This window comes from Musca autumnalis, unplaced genomic scaffold (assembly GCF_047663935.1).
Source record: "Musca autumnalis isolate F117 unplaced genomic scaffold, ASM4766393v1 scaffold_2, whole genome shotgun sequence".
In the NCBI taxonomy this organism is placed as follows: Eukaryota; Metazoa; Arthropoda; class Insecta; order Diptera; family Muscidae; genus Musca; species Musca autumnalis.
In genome coordinates, this window is record NW_027411755.1 from 180201651 (window position 1) to 180225170 (window position 23520).

Below are 23520 nucleotides of genomic sequence, written 5' to 3' on the forward strand. Positions count from 1 at the left end.
CTTTTTTACTTACAGGCAGTGGTGGCACCAAGAAAATTGTCAGCTCCGAGGATCGTCGTCAAGCTTTGCGCGAAGAAACCGAAGCCACATTACAAGAGGTAAGTCGTAAGGGCCAAGAATATCAAAACTACATGCTAAGAGTACCGGCTGACAATATCGATGGAACGGAAATGGCACAAGATCTCAGCATGAAAACAACCAAGGAGACCGGCGTACACAATGTTCAGCAGTGGCCACAAAAGGAGACCGCGGAAAGCAAACACACTTCCAATCTTACAAAACCTACAAAAACAAATGAGGAACAAAAGAATGGCGATCAAAAGCTATGCGACGAAAATAAAACTACCAAAATGGAGATAGTTAAAGCAACCATGCAAAAACAACAATACCAAGAACAACCAGCTGAATCAGTTTCAAGCACTTCCAATATGTCGGATAACGACAATTTCATGGCTCCTCCAGCCTTACCTATAAAGCCACCACAAACGGCATGCACACCATTACCGCTGTTAAATAATGATCCCGAACTCTTGGAACCATGTGCCAAACAATGCCAATTGACGAAGACACCACATTCTGCCCATATCAAATTGACCATGGGCAAATGTGGTCCCCAGAAACGACAATGCCCCTCCTCTCAGTCAGAACTTTCCGATTGCGGCTATGGTACTCAAGTTGAAAATCAGGAGTCCATATCAACCTCTAGTAATGATGATGATGGTCCTCAGAGCAAGCCACAACATCAAAAGCCCCCCTGTAGTTCGAAATCACGTAAGGGCCAGCGTAACATCTTAACGGCCATCGACAAGAAGGAGTTGAGACGTAAGAAGTTGGTGAAACGCAGCAAGAGCAGTTTGTAAGTATAAAGAAACTTTTATAATTTTTTATTAATTTTTTTTTGATATAAGCGTCTAACATTTTGGTCGGAGTCATGATAAAAGAGTTTGGATTTTAGTGCCCAAAAATTCAATTAGGGACTACTGTTAAGCTTAGGTTAAGAGTGGTTAGGTGAGGTTAAGTTAAATGAATGAGCGAGTAATTGAAAGGTTTTTGTTGAAAAACAAGAAACAAGGGAACTGATGAAGATCTGTGGCGAGATCTGAAACTGTAGTCTTCCCTGCCTTACCAATTTTTTCGCACTAATAAATTAAAGTTGCTTCAATGAAATATCAAGCCTATTTTGAAAAGCAAAATAGAAGTCGTCCCAAATAAAAAACGCCAACCCTCTTAGACGCGTAGCTATTGTAATTGAAAGCTACTTCTCTCGGAGACCATTGTGTTTATCCTAAAGATTGCTAGAAAAGTAGTTATAGAAAAACAGATATTGTGTACAGAGAGAAGACGTTGCAGTCATTTCAGAGCCTTGTCAAGGAGAAGCAGAATGTTTGGGTCGGTCAGAGATTGGAACGTACGTTCATCCATGATTCGCAGCCTGTTGGACAGCGACATAATATGTTTTTGATTGTCTCCGTTTCTTCTTCGCATAGCCTTCAGTAGTCGGTGATTTGATCTCTTTCCCAATTGATCTAATCCTGCAGTGTTCAGTGATTATTCCTTCTGCTAGTTTCAGGTCGGATTTTTTTAATGGAATCTAGGGAGGCTGTTCTTCGTGTTGAGAGGATTGTTGTTGTACTTACTTAGCTGACTTTTTACAGAACATTAGTTCTATAAGTCGAACTAAGGAAATATCTTTAATTCTCTCGGTTTGCTGCTGTATTTTCCCAATCTGCGTTTTCTGATATCTCATTTCACAGATCTCCATGCGGCCCGTATTTATACGCCTTTTTAGCGTGTTCGTCATCGATCATTCTTATGACATGGCTAACTTACGCAATCGTTGTATACGCAGATTGGTCTGTAGATCTTTCGAAGAATTTTTCTCTCAAACACACCAAGCACTGCCTTATCTGCTTACGCAAGTACCCATTATGACGACGTATTTTCACTTTGAAGCTGGGATAAGTTGTTATAGGGCATTAGAGAGATGAAAGGTACACAGTTGATTTTTCTTCAAAACGTTATAAATGTTGAATGTTGATGGTAGAATAATTGGTGACGGCTTTGGCACAGCAGAGGACAAAGAACGTTGACGTGGCACCACCGTTGTGTATATGTCTCAAGCCAAGGACAGCGCAATCCCCCACTCGACTCCAAACACACACTACACAAATATGTCTACAGCCAAGGGCACGGCAATCCCCTACTTGACTCTAAACACACACTCCAACAAATATGTCTAAAGCTAGGGACATGGCAATCCCCCTCCTGACTATAAACACACAACATAAACTAATTTCTGCTTCGCAACTCAACAGACTAATGCTACACTAATTCCATGGCTTGGAATACTTTTGAACGCAGCGGGCTGTCGAAGGCTGCTCTATAATCGACAAAAAGGTGGTAGGTGTCGATCTACATCTCTTGGGTCTTCTCCAGGATTTGCCGCAGGGTAAATATCTGGTCAATGGTGGACTTGCCAGGTCCAAAGCCGCATTGGTATGGTCCAATTATCTCGTTGACCATAGGCTTTAGTCGTTCGCACAATATCCCTGACACGATCTTGTAGGCAATAGGGAGTAGACTTATGCCCCTATCGTTAGAGCATACAGTCTTATCTCCCTTGTTGTAGACGGGGCACAGGATACTCAGGTTTCAATCGTCGGGTACTCGTTCTTCCTGCCAGATGGTGCTAACTAGCTGATGAATACACCTTATCAGCGCGTCGCCTCCGGTTTTAAACAGCTCGGCTGGTAAGCCATCGGCTCCTGCTGCTTTATTATTCTTTAGCCGGTTGATTGCTGTTTTTACCTCATCTTGGTCGGGCGGTATACATTCTATACTATCTTCTGGGATTGGATCTGTGGTATCATCGTCTTCGCTACTATTGGATACCAACAGATTTGAAAAATGTTCTTTCCATATCCTGAGTACACTATCTGTATCAGTTACCAAATTACCTTGCTGGTCTCTACAGGAGGAGGTGCCTGTACCAAAGCCATCAGTTTGATGTTTTACTCTTTGGTAGAATTTTCGGACTTCATTCTGGCTCCTGTATCAAAGCCATCACACTCCCACTTTTCCATTTCCTTCTTTTTCCAGCGGAAAAGACGTTTCTCCTCTCTTCTTTTCTCCCGATACCTATCTCGAGAGCTACGCATTGCTACTGATTGAAGAGTAGCCCTAAATGCCGCATTTTTCTCTTCGGTAGCAGAATGACACTCAATGTCATACCATGGGTTCCTTGGTGGAGGTCTTTGGTATCCAAGTATGGATTTTGCGGCTGTTTGCATTTAGTGGGTAATATTTTGGCGTTGTGCTGATATGTTATCGGGACGAGGAGTGCTTTGAATAAGCAATTGGGACAGTTGAGTGTAATATGCTGTGGCCATCTGTTGTGTTTGCAGCTTACCGATGTCCAACCTCCGTGTTGTGCCTGTTCGTGTTTTATTTGCAATGTTTAGACGGGTATGTACCTTTGCTGCAACAAGATAGTCGTCCGAGTCTGTGTTTGCTCCTCGAAACGATCGTACATCCAACACGCTCGATGAATGTGTTCCATCTATCACAACGTGATCAATTTGGTTTCTTGTCCTTTGATCTGGAGACAGCCAGGTGCCCTTATGATTATCGAGGTACTTAAATCTGGTACTGCTAACTACCATGTTTTTTGCCGCTGCGAAGTATATCAGCCTCATTCGATTGTCAGATGTCTCACTATGGAGACTGAATTTCCCGACTGTTGTGTCGAATATATTCTCCTTTCCAAGTTTGGCATTAAAATCGCCTAGAACAATTTAAATGTCATGGCCAGGACAGCGGTCATATGTTTCTCGTAGGCGCTCATAGAATATATCTTTGGTCTGTTCGTCCTTGTCTTCGGTTGGAGCATGAGCGCAGATAAAGCTAATGTTGAAGAATTTTGCTTTCATCCGTATTGTAGCAAGTATTTCATTCATTGGGGTGAAGCTGCAGACCAGATGTTTTATGCTCCGACCAACTACAAATCCGCAACCAAACTCATACCTTGTGTCATGGCTGCTATAATACGGGGTGTTACCTTTAGGTGTTGTTGTGACGCGTTTCCCAATCCATCGAATTTCCTGTATGGCAGTAATATCGGCCTTGTACTTTTCAAGTACGTCTGCCAATGCGAAGACTGCACCTTCTCTATAAAGAGTGCGAACATTCCAGGTGCAGATTCGCAGATCATGGTCCTTAAAACGTTTGCGGGGTTCGTCAACTTTAGAGGGGTTTGTTTTTCTTTTCTTTCGTTTTTTCATAGTAGGCTTTTTCTAGGGGAGGGTTACTAACCCGACGCCCAAACCCAAGTTTGTTACATTCTTATGTGTGAACGCGCGGCACATTTTAGCTCACTACTTTTAACGGGTGTTAACGGGTGATATGGCCGTAGATGAAAGTTGCCATTCACATAGGCTGATTGTATATTTCTGTCGACAAGGCCGACTGATACTTTTGTACATGTTTTATTCTCAAAAAGGTTTTTCGGTGAACCATATCAGCCTTAGTTATAAATATATTAAGAAACCCCAGGGTCCAATACAAAATCGGGTAGACAACCCAAATGACTGATAATTTGGTTGTCAGCGTACATTATTACGAGTTGAATGTAATGGGAATCGAAACAATGTCCAATCAAATACCACTATAACATTCTATTTTACTTACTGTGTGGACCATTCCCGTTTTGCAAGAGTTTTCTGATTGTCAAACTCATTTTCATAATGATATCAATTTTTTCTTTTCCCCATAGAATCAACATGAAAGGCTTGGTCCAACACATACCCACAGATGAGGATATAGCCAATCTCTTGAAAGAATTCACTGTGGACTTTCTACTAAAGGGCTATAGTTATTTGGTGGAAGATTTACATTCACAGCTCTTGTCAAATTTGGTAAGTTTAGACTTAAATATTCTCTCTTCTTTAAAGTATTCTCAATTAATTTCTCGTATTATACCTTCTTTCCTCTGGCAGAACATTCCCATTGACACATCGCATTTCTTTTGGTTGGTAACATATTTCTTGAAATTTGCCGCCCAGCTGGAACTTGACATGGAACACGTCAATAATATATTGACATTTGAGGTTATAAGCTATCTTACCTATGAGGGTGTAATGTTGTGCGAACAATTGGAGTTGAATTCACGACAAGAAGGCAGTGATCCAAATCCATATCTGCGTCGTATGCATTTGGTTGTAACGGCAATACGAGAATTCCTTCAGGCTATTGAAACCTATAAGAAAGTTACCCATCTAAGTGAAGAGGATCGTGAACGATTGCGATTGTTACAGTTGCAGATAAGTAGTTCGGAAGATTTGAGGAATTTATTTGTTTTGCTTTTGAGGCGTTTCAATCCCAGTCTCCATCCAAAACAATATTTACAAGATTTGGTGGTGACCAATCATATGTTGCTCTTGATTTTGGATAGTGTCACCAAGTCGGAAGATAATGTTCACATAAAAATGATTGATCATGTTTCACAGTAAGTGTAGGTCTAATATTCCCAGAAATCCTAATTAAATGTCCATATTTTTCTCCATTTCAGATTTGCCACAATGGAAATAATGCACTTCTATGGCATGCTGTTGGACGATTTCAATAGCAATGGTGAATTTGTCAACGATTGCATATTCACCATGATGCATCACATTGGTGGTGATTTGGAACAAAGCACTGCTCTATTTCAGCCAGTGATTTTGAAGACATTTTCACGTATTTGGGAAGCAGATTATGAGCTGTGTGATGTAAGTTTAGAAATTAGAAATTTGTATTATTTCTTTTTTTTTTAAATGCATAATTCTTTGTTTTTAGGATTGGTCCGATTTAATTGAATATGTTATCCATAAATTCATAAACACACCACAAAAAAGTCCTTTGGCTGCATCATCAGCATCCCTAACGGAGCTAACCAAGGAGCATAATATGGAAACGGCTGTGAGGTAAGAACCCTTGTTATCCAAAAATAAGTTAGAAACGCTTCACACCACTGTAATATATTTGACAACAAATATTTAACATTATTGATGGCATAAACAATTATTTTTATTTTTTGTAATTTTTAGTAACTCTTACTAATTGATTTTTAGCATAAATATTTATTTTTTTTTCGTGTGGAGTTGTTGCCTTTTTCGAGGTTATCAAATTCCGCTTTTTTTTCTCCACACACATCTTTTTTGTTCTTCTGTTTAGAGCATTGACGAATGAAACATTCTGCATGGATTTTTAAAGAACAATTTTTAAAATTATGCGATTTTACATTTATCCTCCTCTTTGTGGCCTTTCGGGAATATAACCGTCGTATTGTTCTTTTCAGATCCATGTCTAATATCTCAATCTAATTGTTTTTAAATCTTTGTTTTTCAACAGCAAATTGATTTTACAGAATTTCTTTATGATTCGGTTTCGGTTCAGTCTTAGTGTAGTGATGGCTAGCTAGGTGATGAGAAGGAGGTGCAGTGCATGCATGTCAGTCAGTGATTGAGTGTGGGATGCATGGTGCGTGTACGTCTTTAGAAGCAGGCCAACACATGTGAAGCGAAAGAAGTACCCGGAGTACAAACGGACGGATCGCCTGTTGTAGCTGATAGTGGGTGTGTCCGATCTTAAAATACTTTTGCTGTGCAATCGATTGGATTCGAAGTGTATATACATGTTTGTTAGTTTTGGGAGAGCGCGAATATTTTTATAGAAATTATAGACAAACTCATTGTGTATGGAAGGAAGTGTTTAGAATATTTCTAAAAAAGATTCTGTTTATTGTAAGAAGGAAATCACTGGAATTGCTGTAATCAAGGCGTAGTGATTTGTTTCTTGATAAAAAAAAGTAAAATGCCCTTCACCACAGAATGAATGAAAAAATATTGGCTGAGAAAGTTCAGTAAAAAATGCCAAAAAATTTTAACAAGAAATGGCCATTTTGAACCCTAAATTCCAATTTTCATGCAATTTTGGCAGAAAACTTTGATAAACATTTTCGAAATACCTGAAATCAGGCGGTACCGCATGCGAGCTTTTTAAAAACTTTGCGCTATTCCAAAACGTGGACAATAACCACAGTGTTTTGACCACAAAAACTCTTAATGCCAAATTTTTGTTAATTCGGTCATAAAATGCAGCTAAAAACTTAAAAATTACGGAAACCGCTCAGTGTGATTAAATGGGAGCTATTCCAAAATATGGAACTTTCTCTCTAATTTTTAGTGGAGACGTTTGATTAACATTTTAAACTTAAGTGCATTGAAAAAAAAATATATATATATCTGGAGGAGCAACATGAACCAACGTTTTTCGCGCCCACTAGTCAGTTCAGTTGGTCATCGTATAACTTTTGGACCATTAAACAGGACCACGACGAACAGCATCGGTATACATTTCTAAAGGATCTTCGAACAGACCCTAATCTGCATTTAGACACAAATGTATATTTTGTGGAGGAGATAACCTAATGAGGGACTAAGTTAGGGACACATGTTAGGAGATCCAAAGTTTGGACCAAATTGGTTGCCCCGCTCAAGAGATATCGTGCATACCATTTTAGTAACATTTTTTTAATATTGGGGGGAAGTAAGTTTTGGACCGGTATTGCCCATTTTAGAACTGAAACTAAATTTGGACCGAGTTTCCGACAAATTAAAACGCAAAATTGTGAATGAAAAGTATCAATAAAAGTTGGCAACACCTTTGCTATCGGTTACACTTGACGACATCTTTATTTTGGTTGTTACGTTTGGCTTAGCGCCAAAACTGCCTAACCCACATGTTCAAAAAAATCAAACTGACTATAAAGATTTAGCCGGAACCTTTAGAAATAAATACCAATACTTTATAACGAGTGGTTTTATCGAAGGCTGAGGTTAGCTCAGTCGTTGCCAGGGCCGACTCAAGGGCTCACAAATCTTAAGTAAAATATACGATGTAATTGCGCTTGAATGCTATATTTAGGTATATGGTTGGGGATAAGCTGATGCTTGTAGGGTGAGTTGGTTATATTGGGTTCGTATCGTTCGTATAGTTGGTTCGTATCGAGTAGGTGTTGGTCGGCTTGTACCGTATGGAGTTGGTCGTTGATAGTTGTTGTTGTAACAGTGTTTTATTATTATGTTTGTATGTTCGTTCTCCTGTTCAATCTGGCTCTGGGTCTATCTCCAGTTCCAGGAAGTTGGCTACTTCGATGGGATGTAACCACAGATCCACTGGAGTCAGCTGAGTAGGCTTGGCGGGGCAGTTGAATAGGTGCTTAGTATCGTGCGGGCCCATGTCGCATACTGGGCAGATGTCTTGCACGGAATCGGAATTTAGGCGACTGCAATATCCCCAGCGTAATTGAGCCAAAACTACTCTGGTTTGTCGTGGCAGCTTACGCTCTTCAGCTGCGAGAGATGGGGGATGTGCTCCGATGACTGCATTCACACAATAGTTGCTTATGGTCTTAGCAAACGGTGTCCGTGTGAATGCTGTTCAAACCTGCCTGATATGCCTGTTGATCTAGAGGTTCTCTCCTATATTGTTGGACCGTAGTCTATAGAGCATGAATATTCTTCTTGATATGCCTGGGTGTATCGGTGGCCAGCAGATGGTGATTGGGATGGCTCTCACGGTAACACCCGAGCAAGTACTGCAACGATAGTATCTCATTATGTTGTCGTACTGGAAGAATCTTTGCCTCCTCATGTAGATGGTCCACTGTAGATTTGAGGAGGCACCCTGTTGCTGTTCTCAGGACGGTGCTCTGACAAATTTGAATCTTATCCCACTGCGTGTCACATAAATTCGGGGACCAAACTGGCGCCGCATAGCTTACCACAGACAGACCTATCGCTTTATACGTGGTCAACAATGTTTCTTTATCTGCACCCCAAGTGCTGCCGGCTAGGGACTAGAGGACTTTGTTCCTACATTTCAGTTTATCACAGATAGCTGTGGCATGCGCGGACGACGTGAAAGTGGTGTCGAATGTGACCCCATATAATTTTAAGGCAGTTTCTGGTTGGAATTCTGCTGCCATCGACCCTGATATTCAACTCTCTTTTATACTGCGCAGTCCATGTGGTGAACAGAGTGGCCGTCGAATTAGTGGCGGTTATCTGCATATTCCTCGCGTGGAAAAAGTTGGTAAGATGGATTAAATAGGAGTTCAGTCTTTCACAGATGTCATCAGGGTAGGTACCTGACGCCAGAATCGTACAATAATCCGCACATGTTACGATCTCAATGCCGGCTGGAGGGGGCGGAATACAGGTAGGGTAGAGGTTAAACAGTTCCGGAGATATCACCCCTCCTTGGGGAACTCCCTGTTTCACTCTACGAGGCTTGGATTTCTTGTTCCTGAATTCCACATACGACTAGCGACCACACATATAGTTGATTATCCAACGTTTTAGACTTGGCCGGAGGGTTGTCTGCTCGATGTCCTCGAACAGCGTGGAGTGCTTGACAGTATCAAAGGCTTTTGATAAGTCAACCGCCACCATCGCTGTTCTATCACACGGCCGCTCCTGGTTGAGTCCTCGACAAATATGTGTGGAGATGGCGTGCAGCGCTGTTGTCGCGCTGTGCTGCTTACGGAATCAATGCTGATGATCGGCAACTTGATAGCTATTTCTAATGCTGGGGAGGACTAAGGCCTCAAGGGTCTTCGATACAGGTGACAAAAGCGAAGTCGGCATGTACGATTCACCTTTGCTGGTATACTTGCCTGCAGTACCGTGACCACCCTGCCCATTTTCCAGACTACGGGAACAATAAGGTTGGCTAGCGACAGGTTGAGAACTTTAGTGAGATACTCCACTCCCGGCTCATCCAGCTGTTTCAGCATTATCATGGAAATTCCGCCAGGGCCCAACGCTTTGGATGATTTAGCGTTCCTGATGGCATTCGCAACATCATCCACTGTAAACTGTGGTGGTTCATCCTCGGCAGAAAGAGATCTGATGCGACGTAATACTCTTCTCTTCGCCCTGTCACTCTCGGGGTGCTCGACAAACTGTCGATTGAAATAACTTGAGCACCTCTTTGGGTCAGTCAACGTAACGTCGCCAAACGTGACTCAGGTCCTATCTTCCCTTCTTCCAGGGTTCGAGAAAGACTTAACCGTTGCCCACAATTCACCTATACCGGCTCCAATATTGCAACTCTTCAGATGATTTAATCACTTGTTGCGCTTATGTTCGCCGGCCAGCCTGTTAACTTCCAGTGTCAGCTCCCTGACTCTGGGGTCGTCGGGGTTGGTTCGACGAAGCTCATCACGCTCATTTGCCAATCCCGTCGCCTCTGCTGGGAAATTTGGTCTTACTTCGGGTATTCGACCAGCAGGTATATGGCGAGCGACTGCAGCATTGATGTTGTCTCAGAACGTCCTTTCCGCTACCCGAACATCCGAAGGATTGGGCAATTCTCTGAAGCGGTGATTGGTGAACTCTAATCTGTTTTCCCATGATTGACGAATATGCGGCGTTCACAGGTGATGAAATCGGGTGGTCCGCTGATGGAGACAATTATGGGGAGAAGGTCTGATCCAAGGGAAATGACGGGTTGCCAGGTGACGTCATTTGTCAGACCAGGTGACACGATGGTTATGTCTGGCGTACTGTGACACGCTCCTCTAATTTTGGTAGGGGCGTCCTCATTGGCCGAGCAAAACGTAGGGCTATCAATCTGCTCAGCCAGCGCTATACCTCTCTGGTCGTTTCCGAGGGCCGAATGCCACATCTCATGATGCGCATTAAAATCCTCCAGGACCAGACGATTATGACCTTCCAAAAGCGGGCTAATGTCAGGCTTATAATCTGAGATACAGCTATTTCTCGTTGATAGTCGGTCGGCAACACTAGGCTCAGATGGCCGATACTCGCATCGGCAGTCCTCGCTCTGCAATACTCGATTCGATCGGTAATATTCGAAGGATAGCGAACTCAGCAGTACTCAGACCGGCAATGCTCGTATCGATAGTCCTGGCTCGGCGATTCTCGGCTTCACTGTACTCGGAATGGCGAACTCGACTCGGCAATAATCGGCTTCATAGTACTCGGAATGGCGAACTCGACTCGGCAGTACTCGCTCGGCAATACTCGGTTCCGGAATAACCGAGCGAATCGTAAAGAGCGAACGTGCCGCAGGAAGCGAACGAATCGCTAGGAGCGAACTAATCACAGGGAGCGAACAAATCGCCAGGAGCGACCATATTGCCAGGAGCGAACAAATCGCCAGGAGCGAACGAATCGATAGGGAGCGAACGAATCGCAGTGAGCGAGCGAATCGACAGTGAGCGACTGAAAGCGAACGAATCGCAGGGCCGGCGGCTGTTATTTGTTAGATTTGGTTCAAGTGACTGCGGTCAATGCCACACGTCTTCTTCTGTACTTCGTTTAACGCCAGCACTTGACAAATTCTGAGACGAAACCCCAACAACTTATCCATCTGGGTTTACGAGTGAATGAGAATTATTTGTAAGGCGAGTCAACAGGAAATACACTGAAGTTAACATTCCTCTTAGTGATGATGGTAGTGTATGTGTATGGTGTTGTTGGCTCTACTGCAGTAATAAGACATTAGGGTGGTAGTATTTATGGTTGGTAGGGCCATAATGTAGCGGTCACGTTACGTTTTAGCAGTAGTATATATTCGAGTTTTATATAATGCAATAGGGAGTTTTTTAGTATTTATTTCCAAAACGTTCCGAATAGATCTTTGTAGCTTGTTTAATTTTTTTGAGCATGTGGATTAGGCCTTTTTGGTTCTGAGCGCCTCAATTATACCAATTTCGTCTTATTACAATGAAGGTCCTTTATTTGTGAAAGATTTATTTAATTGAATTAATTGAGCTATCATGACCAATTTTTGCTGATAACTCGAAAAATGAGTTACAGTTTAAAATTATAAATATTTTCCTAAGACATTTACGTTCACCGCACCTTCTTAATGTTTTTTGTCCAGTCGTAGACTGAGGGTAAATAGTTGTTCAACTTTGACCTTTTAATTTCATTTGCAACCACTGCAACTAAATTGATCGAATTTTAATTGAAAAAATGTTTAAAATGTTACCTATCAGAGACAACTTGCAGAATTTGTACCGAGAAACGTTTGTTCATGTTTTAACCTCAAAAAAAAATAATGTTTTGATGGTGTGGTGAAGGGTATCAAAGATTCGGTCATTGCCGATCTATAATCAACTACTTAACACATTGTAAATAAACTTGTAATATAATTTAAACTCATGTTTTAAACCTCTTTTTAGCTTTGATTATTGTTTATCACTTTTGTATGCTTTGCTCTTGAAAACATTTTAAGATCCCAACGCCTCCTTATGTGACATACAACAATTAATAAAATTTCTTCTCTTTTTCGTATAATAAATACATCTTCTTCGTTTTGTGCAAATATAATTAATATAAACAGCACATGGACTCAAGAGGAAATGGATACCCTGTATTGGTATTATGTTCAGAGCAAGAAAAATAATGATGTTGTTGGGAAAATTGTTAAATTGTTTGGCAACAATGGTAATAAGCAGAAATCAAGGATTTCCATAATTCAACAACTATTGCAGCAGGTGAGAAGACAGTTTTGAATTGTTTTTTGTAACTAAAACTAAGTGATTAAAATTATTAAAATCATAATTTTATAAATTAAAATAATATAATTCAATTTCTCATATTTTCTTTTCAATCCACCATAATTCCCTTGTTAATATTTTCCCTTTTCACTCTTTTTAGGACATTATTACCCTGGTGGAATATGATGATTTAATGAAATATGAAGATGCCCAATATCAGCGCACTTTGTTAACCACGCCTACTTCAGGTACCACAGAATCTGGTATTGAAATGAAAGATACAGCCGCAGCTGGTAAACCTTCAGATGATATTCAGGTAAATATAATATTAATTGGAATATAATTTTTAAAACGTTAATTCTAAATTCCTTACTTGCAGATTTTACGCGATCTTATTATCAAGGAGAAGAAAAAACAACATTTGGAATGGCTACAGAAGCTCTTATTGGAATGCTGTTATGTGAAGCTTATTCTTAGAAAAAATCCTCTAAGAGAAGATCATCAAAACTTATCGATTATTATGGAACCTGTTGCTTATCATTCGATATGTAAGTAGAAATAAAGAATAGTAGAAATAAGTAGAAGTAGAATACTAGCGGCAGCGGGTTCTTGGTACCGGATTGACCCGGAACTACACAGCATCATTGTTCCGGCCAGCGGCTGTCACCTCAGTGTACATATGTTTGTATTTGTTTCGTTTTTCTGTGTTGGGAGCAGCATATCCCGGAATGCCTGTTCCGAATCCTTTTGGTTCGTGCCGGGATGGAGGAAAACCCAGGACCAATATATTTGTGCTCGGTTTTTCACATTTGCATCTTCACCCATAAGCAGCCTTCGGTGAGGTGCAATAGATGTCAGGAGTGGGTGCATCTAAGGGGTTGCTCTGAACTTGTCCACGTGAGGGACTATGTTGCTGCATGCTGTGTGAATACAGTCCCCAGGGAATCGTCATCGGATTACGAAACTCCCTCGTCGTCTGATTATGAGACTCCCCCGCAGTCCCCTCGACTAGAACCGGACATGCGGCCTTTAACACCAGCCGTTGTTGTCCCAATCCCGGAAAATGCATCCTTTTTGCAATTAAATTGCAATGGACTGCGAGGTAAGATCGAGGAAATAGTAGATTTCATGAGTCGGAGGAATATCAAGGTCGCTGCGGTACAAGAAACCAAGCTCAACAACAACTGTAGCTTACAACGTTGCGATGGTTACAACGTGCTAAGGAAGGATCGCAGCAGAAGTGGAGGTGGGGGATTAGCTTTCCTATTGCACCAGTCTGTCCAATACAGACCTATCTCGCTTGAGCCTGTCTGTAATGACCCATACATTGAATGTATGGGGTAGCAGTCAGGTGTGGAACTGCTGAACTTGCTGAACGTATACATCCCGCCGAGAAATAGTTGTATCTCAGATTACATGCCTAACATTAGCCCGCTTTTGGAAGGTCATAATCGTCTGGTCTTGGGGGACTTTAATGCGCATCATGAGATTTGGCATTCGGCTCTCGGAAACGACCAGAGAGGTACAGCGCTGGCTGAGCAGATTGACAGCTCTACGTTTTGCACGGTCAATGAGGACGCCCCTACCAGAATTAGAGGAGAGTGTCACAGCTCGCCAGACATAACCATCGTGTCACCTGGTCTGACAAATGACGTTACCTGGCAACCCGTCATTTCACATGGATCAGACCATCTCCTCATAATTGTCTCCATTAGCAGATCACCCGATTACATTACCTATGAACGCCGCACATTCGTCAATCATAAGAAAGCTGATTGGCTGGGTTTCAGAGAGTTCACCAATCACTGCTTCAGAGAACTGCCCAATCCTTCTGATGTTCGGGTAGCGGAAAGGACGTTCAGAGACATCATCACTGCTGCAGCCGCTCGCCATATCCCTGCTGGTCGAATACCCGAAGTAAGACCAAACTTCTTAGCAGAAGCGACGGGATTAGCAAATGAGCGTGATGAGCTTCGCCGAACCAACCCCAATGACCCCAGAGTCAGGGAGCTGACACTGGAAGTTAACAGGCTGGTCAGCGAGCATAAGCGGAACAAGTGGTTAAATCATTGTGGGTGAATTGTGGGCAACGGTTAAGTCACTCTCGAACCCTGGAAGAAGGGAAGATGAGACCTCAGTCACGTTTGGCGACGTTACGTTGACTGACCCGAAGAGGTGCGCAAGTTATTTCATTCGACAGTTTGTCGAGCACCCCGAGAGTGACAGGGGGAAGAGAAGAGTATTACGTCGCATCAGATCTCTTCCTGCCGAGGAGGAACCACCACAGTTTACAATGGATGATGTTGCCAATGCCATCAGGAACGCTAAATCATCCAAAGCGTTGGGCCCTAATGGAATCTCCATGGTAATGCTGAAGCAGCTGGATGAGCCGGGAGTGGAGTATCTCACTAAAGTTTTCAACTTGTCGCTAGCCACCCTCATTGTTCCCGAAGTTTGGAAAACGGACAGGGTGGTCCCGCTACGGAAAGCAGGCGAGGATGCCAGCAAAAGTGAATCGTACAGGCCGATTTCTCTTTTGTCGCCCGTAGCAAAGACCCTTGAGGCTTTAGTCCTCCCCAGTATCAGGAATGGCAATCAAGTTTCCGATCATCAGCATGGATTCCGTAAGAAGCACAACACGACAACCGCGCTGTACTTCACAATTTGTCAAGGACTCAACCAGAGACCGCCGTGTGATAGAACTGTGATGGTGGCGCTTGACTTAACAAAAGCCTTTGATACAGTCAGGCACTCCACGTTGTTTGAGGACATTGATCAGACAACCAACCCCCCCGCTTGAAACGTTGGATAGTCAACTATGTATATGTGTGGACACCAGTCATACGTGGAATTCAGGAACAAGAAGTCCGAACCCCGCAGAGTGAAACAGGTAGTTGTCCAAGGTGGGGTGATATCTCCGGAACTGTATAACCTCTACCTCTACCCTGTATTCCGCCCCCTTCATACAGCATAGAGATCGTAACGTATGCGGATGATTGCAAGATCCTGGCGTAAGGTACCTTCCCTGATGACATCTGTTAGAGACTGAACTCCTATTTAATCGATCTTACCACCTTTTTTCACGCGAGGAATATGCAGATTTCGGTCACAAAATCTACGGCCACTCTGTTCACCACATGGACTGCGCAGTTTGGAAAAGAATTTAATGTCGTGGTCGACGGTAGCAGAATTTCGACCACAAACTGCTCCCAACATTTTAGGGACATTCGACACTACCTTCAAGTCGTGCGCGCACGTCACAGCTATCTGCGTCCCTAGCCGGCAGCACTTGGGGTGCAGATAAAGAAACATTGTTGACCACATATAACGCGATAGGTCGGTCTGTGGTAAGCTATGCGGCGCCAGTTTGGTCCCCGGGATTATGTGATACGAATTGGAAAAGATGCAAACCTGTCAGAATGCCGCCCTGAGAACAGAAAACAGGCTGCCTCCTTAAGTCTTCAGTGGACCATCTGCATGAGGAGGCAAAGATCCGGTATAGCAACACAATGAGATGCTTTCGTTGCAGTACTTGCTTGGGTGTTACCGTAAGAACCATTCCAATCACCATCTGCTGGCTAGGACCTACACATTCAGGCATATCAGTAAGGATATTCATGCTCTAGAGAGTGAGGTCCAACAATATAGGAGAGAACCCCTACATCAATAGGCATATCAAGCAGGTTTAAATGGTTTTCACACGGATGCCGTTGCTAAGGCCATAAGCAAATATAGCGTGAATAAAGTCCTCGGAGTACATCCCCCATCTAGCGCAGCTGAGGAGCGTCAGCTGCCACGACAAACCAGAGTAGTTTTGGCCGAACTACGCTCGGGATATTGCAGTCGCCTAAATTCCCTATTGGGTGGATATCGCCGTGCAAGTCATCTGCCCAGTATGAAGCATGGGCCCGCACGACACAAAACACCTTTCTAACTGCCCCGCCAAACCTACTCATCTAACTCCAGTGGATCTGTGGTTACATCACATCGAAACAGCCACTTTCCTTAAACTGGAGATAGACCCAGAGCCAGATTGAACAGAAGAACGAACATACGAACATATTAATAAACACTGTTACAACAACAACAACTGGTTTCTTCGTTGTGTAGATTACAATTAGCGTCCTTGCAATCGCTAATAGATATAAAGTCTCAAGAGCAGAGTTCAACCATTACTTTGCTTAATGCTCCCAATAGCTTTGGGATCCTTTGATATCAGTTTTCGAAATCGTGCCGCTGCGTTGCCTCGTTGAGTCTTTCCCAATGATCACTTTTTTGCTTACCTGACCTCATTTAATGAAATAGTCCCAATCCTTATTAAGTTTAGTCCCACTAGCCTCGTTAAACACCCGCCAACTAACCATTCTGAGGTAAGCTAGTTTTAAATTCCACCAGACTGAAAGGGCTATCCGAACAGGATAATTTAATGGACAAGCAAATCCCGAAGAACATTAATGAGGCCTTCACTTGTTTGTCAACCTCCCTTGCTATGCGAAGATCTCGAAAATCGCTCAGTCGTGAGGAAGCTAAAGAGTAGAATTTCTCCCAATTGCTCATTCAATAGTCCCTATGAGGCGGTTGGCTTTTACCTCTATACGATCCGAGACCCAAAAAACACTTCTCCCATACTCTCCAGTCTATTATAGATATATCCTCCTTTTTTTGCAGTAGCTAGGTAGACTCCTCCTCTTCTGACCTATTCTGAAAAGTAAACGGATTCCCCTAATTAAATGATCGTAGATTATCAGTTTATATAAAATCAAATACGGACTCAACTCTGGCTTTAGTGTTAGCTGTCTTAACGAAAGTGATTAGCATTTCCACCTGGTTTATGCATTTCGCACCAAATGGTTTGGTTGGTCAGGTTCTTCATGCGCCATGTAGACCGAGGGTAGAACCCAGAGCTCCGAATACTCGCTCGAATTCGCTCGAATTCCACTCGCGAGTGAAACTCTTCTCGAATTCGAGCAAGTTGAGGGTGGAAACTTGACCCCTCCCCAACACCAAACAAAAACTTATCCCACCACCGAATAAACTTGCCCCACAACCACCAAAAATATTGCACCCAAAAAAAAAAAAAAATACAACCTCCCCCCAAATTTTCACTAACGAGTGAATCGGAGCTCTGGTAGAACCACGGTTTCTCCAGTGACTCACTACGTCACTGTAATTGTATGGTCAAGATCGCAGGGACAACCATTACATCTCACTGATGTTGACATATGGTGAATGCGGAACTGGCAAACGGAACAGATCTTTGGCCCGTGGTACTTCTCTATTCCGGCAAGGATCAATAGAGCTCGAAACAGCCATTCCGGGGTATATTGTTGACGTAACGGCCCCGGGTAGAAGATTTCTCCGAGTCAATCCGGTGCATAGAACCTGCCGGGGTTGTTGGTCAGCGTAGTTTTTTATAGCTTTTGGAAGCATAGATTTGCCAAAAGTACTTAACAGTCTTTAAACTGCAATTAAACGAATATTTAGAATTTTTGTGAGGGAGGTTATGCTTTACAGATGTTTATAGAACTTAATGTACGCGTTGGAAGATTTTTTTGAGGGAGCTACACGAATAAAGAAGCTGATGTATGTTTGAAAATATTACGATCTGTTGAGTATAGGTTACTGCCTTCGAGGTTAGGTTATCGGTTACTCCCTTCGAGTGGTATCATATGACAGGAAGAAATTTTGAATTTTTGTGGGAAGGTACCCGAAGGAATGCCACGACCTGATCCATCTTCGAACTTGTTCTATGTTTGAACGTAGTGCAAAATTTGGACCATTTAAAAGCTATCTTGCCCACCAATAATAGTCCGGTCAAAATAGACATTGAAATAGCAAAAATTGCCACAAAGCTGAATTTTGGTGGAGAGCTAGGGTTTGCCATTAGAAGCAACGTCCTAAAAGTCCCCATCGATCTCATGTGTGCAAAAAAAATTATTCGGGGTCAAAGGTCAAAATTTAAGGGTTTTTAGGTTTTCGGATTTATTTTTTGAAAACGGTTGATCTAATCAAAAAGTGTCTAAAGTAAATATTGTAGACAGAAAAATTATCTACAAGTTTGACCCTTACAATTTTTTCTTAGAAGGAACCATTCTTGAGATATAGCTGTTCTAAAAAACACATGATTTTTATGCACTTATAAGGGAAATATGCACATATTCAGACGAACCGGCTAAAATAAGCGAAGTAATCGGGTCTGTCCCCCCAAAAAATATATATTTTCTTGAAGAGCGAAAATATAGCTATCTTCTAAAACAAATTCCAACAAAATCGGAGTGTGTTTAGTAGAGTTATTCAATGTTAGAGTCATTTTATGCAAAAATAGCCCATTTAACCCACATGTATAATCGAAAGCCCAACGGGAACGACCCCAACGAAAACTCTCCGATTTTTTTCAAGTTTTGTCCGAAGGTAGGGTTTGTTGCACTGATTACGGAAATGTATAATTTTCAACGGTTGCGGATCCGGTTCGCCGGTTATTAGACCCGAAAGGCCAAATTTAAAAACCGGGTTAGACCCGGTTCTACTTAACCGATTACTGCAAAGTGAATATCGTTTGAAAGCTTACGGAAGTATCTAACACATAGTGTCGTTACTTTAACCGATTCGCCTCATAATGTACTTACGCGGCTAATTTTTTATTTGACCTTTAGATCGAGATATCTCGAAAATGGTAAGTCTTTTTTAAGAATCGTAAGGAGCAATCTTGTAGACAATTATTGAATCTACAACTTTTACTTTAGCGGGCTTTTGCTAAGTATTACCGTTTTTGAGAAAAATTAAAAAAACTGAATAATGCCTCCAAAAATGACCTTTGACCCCGAATAACTTGTTTTGCACACATGGGATCGATGGGGACTTTTAGGACGTTGCTTCTAATGGCCAACCCTAGCTCTCCACCAAAATTCAGCTTTGTGGGAATTTTTGCTATTTCCCCCTTATACGCATGTCTATTTTGACCGGACTATAATACCATTTGGGTTTTTGCATGAGATTTTTGGCCATTATTTCAGAAAGTGTGCATTTGCCCACGAAAAAAGATGATATCTTGTTGCAGAATATTTTGGATTTATAGAACATCTGAAATAGGCGTGGATTAAAATTATAGTAATATTGTTAAATCCTCGGAAAGAGACGTCGAATATTTTTTTTTTTCATTTTTAACGGTTTCAATGTTAGCAACAAGATTGAGGGTATAGTTACCAATAGTTCCTATTGCAGAGTCTGTCTTTAATAAAAATGTGAATTTCTCTTTTTTTACCTCCTTTCCAGTCAAAAACAAATCCATACCTGTTGTCCAATGGAACACGGATCAGGCCAACACAATGATGTATCAACCATTTGTACTGCTGTTGCACAAGCTTGGCTTCCAGCTGCCCGCCGATGCTGGTTCAGTTTATGCCCGAATTCCTGAATTCTGGACTCCGGAAATGATGTTTGGTTTAGCAAAGAAATTGGGACCATTGGAAAAATGTGAGTTACAAACCAAAAGAGATGATCACTGACAACAGCCTAGCCTAGACTATTTTTTGGGGTGTTAAAAATCATGTCGGAGTTCAAGAAGATACACCCATACATATTTGTTTTAACATCTTTCTCAATGGTTTATGTTTTTGTTTGTTCTTTGAGTTCATGTTATTTTTATTGACTTAAAGTCGATCTATTATGCCTTCCGCCGCAAGACCGTAAATTGGCACATTGATCGCAACAGTTTAGTTATTTTTATATGTTTGTGTTATTCGTTGTTTGCTACCTTCTCGCACCTTGTTTCTTCGTTTTTCTCTCTTCTCCTTTCTTTTTATTGCATCTCTTTTAGTGGTTATCAAATTTGATGTGACACAATTCGACGCTACTGGAAGTGGAGAAAAAACCGCAGAGTCGAAAAGTGGCAACATGGAAGTTCCAACCATATCCAATGTGTCTCGTAATTCTTTGAGTTCTATATCCAGCATAGATGTTGAACTAAATGATAATGATGACCTATCAACCATACCAGAAATGGATGATTCTTTTGAGAAATCTTCCCAGACATGTGAAATATTTGCTGTGCCCAAGGCTAAGCATAGCAATTCGATTATACGGTAGATATTCACATATTTAATTTCTAAGAAAATAAAGATTAATTGTTATCTTATTTTCCGTAGATATACACCTGATCCAACTTCGTTGCCATCGGTTCCCAACTGGTTACAATTGGTCATACATAGCAAATGTAAACAAAGTACATCAGTAGCAGATTCGGCAGCAGCAGCGGCTGCAGCCAGTTTGGCTAATCTGGCCACTAATGCCTGGTAAGTAAATTTTATTGTTGTTGCTGTCAATTACTATGGCCATTAATTCTATAAATGGGGTAGCCGTCGAGGCAACATTCGTACTTGTCTGTGAATGTGTATTTTGGCTATAGGCGGAATATTGTGTGTCCGTCCGACATCGCTGTCATCACATTAGTTACAACTACCGAAGTTAACATGAACCTCAACTCTATGTGTCTTTGGATGCTTGGGTGATTGCATGTAACAACAATATCGTTCGAAGCGTTTTTATGTTTGCTGCATGATATTAAGGGTATATATGGCTTTGGCGGTTTTGAAGGCAGTGTTATTGGTGGAACAATCACTTTCTAATTTAGGGGTCTTATGCATAGAGGCGTGCAATTTTTAAATATTTTTTCAAGCCTCTGAATTAGCCGTGCATTTTTTAAGAATATTTTTTTAAGCCTCTGGAATAGGCGTGGATTTTTTAAGAATACTTTTTCAAGACTCTCAAATAGGCGTGGATTTTTGAAAAATACTTTTTCAAGACTCTTAAATAGGCGTGGATTTTTTAAGAATACTTTTTCAAGACTCTCAAACAGGCGTGGATTTTTGAAAAATACTTTTTCAAGACTCTTAAATAGGCGTGGATTTTTTAAGAATACTTTTTCAAGACTCTCAAATAGGCTTGGATTTTTTAAGAATATTTTTGAAGCCTGGGAAATAGGCTTGGATTTTTTTTACGAATATTTTTGAAGCATGGGAAATAGGCTTGAATTTTTTACGAATATTTGTAAAGCCTCTGAAATAGGCGTAGATTTTTTAAGAATATTTTTGAAATATTTGAAATAGGCGTGGATTTTTTTAAGAATATTTTTGAAGCATATGAAATGGGCGAAGATTTTTTAAGAATATTTTTCAAGCCTTGCAAATAGGCGTGGATTTTTTTAAGAATATTTTTCAAGCCTTGCAAATAGGCGTGGATTTTTTAAGAATATTTTTCAAGCCTTGCAAATAGGCGTGGATTTTTTAAGAATATTTTTCAAGCCTTGCAAATAGGCGTGGATTTTTTAAGAATATTTTTCAAGCCTTGCAAATAGGCGTGGATTTTTTAAGAATATTTGTCAAGCCTTGCAAATAGGCGTGGATTTTTTAAGAATATTTTTCAAGCCTTGCAAATAGGCGTGGATTTTTTAAGAATATTTTTCAAGCCTTGCAAATAGGCGTGGATTTTTTAAGAATATTTTTCAAGCCTTGCAAATAGGCGTGGCTTTTTTAAGAATATTTTTCAAGCCTTGCAAATAGGCGTGGCTTTTTTAAGAATATTTTTCAAGCCTTGCAAATAGGCGTGGATTTTTTAAGAATATTTTTCAAGCCTTGCAAATAGGCGTGGATTTTTTAAGAATATTTTTCAAGTCTTGCAAATAGGCGTGGATTTTTTTATGAACATTTTTCAAGCCTTGCAAATAGGCGTGGATTTTTTAAGAATATTTTTCAAGCCTTGCAAATAGGCGTGGATTTTTTAAGAATATTTTTCAAGTCTTGCAAATAGGCGTGGATTTTTTTAAGAACATTTTTCAAGCCTTGCAAATAGGCATGGATTTTTTAAGAATATTTTTCAAGCCTTGCAAATAGGCGTGGATTTTTTAAGAATATTTTTCAAGCCTTGCAAATAGGCGTGGATTTTTTAAGAATATTTTTCAAGCTTTGCAAATAGGCGTGGATTTTTTAAGAATATTTTTCAAGCCTTGCAAATAGGCGTGGATTTTTTAAGAATATTTTTCAAGCCTTGCAAATAGGCGTGGATTTTTTAAGAATATTTTTCAAGCCTTGCAAATAGGCGTGGATTTTTTAAGAATATTTTTCAAGCCTTGCAAATAGGCGTGGATTTTTTAAGAATATTTTTCAAGCCTTGCAAATAGGCGTGGATTTTTTAAGAATATTTTTCAAACCTTGCAAATAGGCGTGGATTTTTTAAGAATATTTTTCAAGTCTTGCAAATAGGCGTGGATTTTTTTAAGAACATTTTTCAAGCCTTGCAAATAGGCGTGGATTTTTTAAGAATATTTTTCAAGTCTTGCAAATAGGCGTGGATTTTTTTAAGAACATTTTTCAAGTCTTGCAAATAGGCGTGGATTTTTTAAGAACATTTTTCAAGTCTTGCAAATAGGCGTGGATTTTTTAAGAATATTTTTCAAGCCATGCAAATAGGCGTGGATTTTTTAAGAATATTTTTCAAGCCTTGCAAATAGGCGTGGATTTTTTAAGAATATTTTTCAAGCCTTGCAAATAGGCGTGGATTTTTTAAGAATATTTTTCAAGCCTTGCAAATAGGCGTGGATTTTTTAAGAATATTTTTCAAGCCTTGCAAATAGGCGTGGATTTTTTAAGAATATTTTTCAAGCCTTGCAAATAGGCGTGGATTTTTTAAGAATATTTTTCAAGCCTTGCAAATAGGCGTGGATTTTTTAAGAATATTTTTCAAGCCTTGCAAATAGGCGTGGATTTTTTAAGAATATTTTTCAAGCCTTGCAAATAGGCGTGGATTTTTTAAGAATATTTTTCAAGCCTTGCAAATAGGCGTGGATTTTTTAAGAACATTTTTCAAGTCTTGCAAATAGGCGTGGATTTTTTAAGAATATTTTTCAAGCCATGCAAATAGGCGTGGATTTTTTAAGAATATTTTTCAAGCCTTGC

The 23520-nt window shown here is 40.8% G+C and overlaps 1 protein-coding gene across 14 annotated transcripts in view; it reads left to right on the top strand.

The window, feature by feature from the left end:
* tim (timeless) overlaps positions 1 to 23520 on the top strand; it is a 117121-nt gene that overhangs the window by 48658 nt on the left and 44943 nt on the right. For all 14 annotated transcript variants that reach the window (XM_073970156.1, XM_073970166.1, XM_073970157.1 and 11 more), the window contains exons 5-15: positions 16 to 856; positions 4772 to 4913; positions 4995 to 5503; positions 5567 to 5765; positions 5833 to 5960; positions 12415 to 12568; positions 12732 to 12887; positions 12951 to 13119; positions 19844 to 20044; positions 20388 to 20652; positions 20716 to 20862. In XM_073970156.1, the coding sequence (XP_073826257.1) occupies positions 16 to 856; positions 4772 to 4913; positions 4995 to 5503; positions 5567 to 5765; positions 5833 to 5960; positions 12415 to 12568; positions 12732 to 12887; positions 12951 to 13119; positions 19844 to 20044; positions 20388 to 20652; positions 20716 to 20862 (2911 nt within the window). The remainder of the gene's footprint in view (positions 1 to 15; positions 857 to 4771; positions 4914 to 4994; positions 5504 to 5566; positions 5766 to 5832; positions 5961 to 12414; positions 12569 to 12731; positions 12888 to 12950; positions 13120 to 19843; positions 20045 to 20387; positions 20653 to 20715; positions 20863 to 23520) is intronic.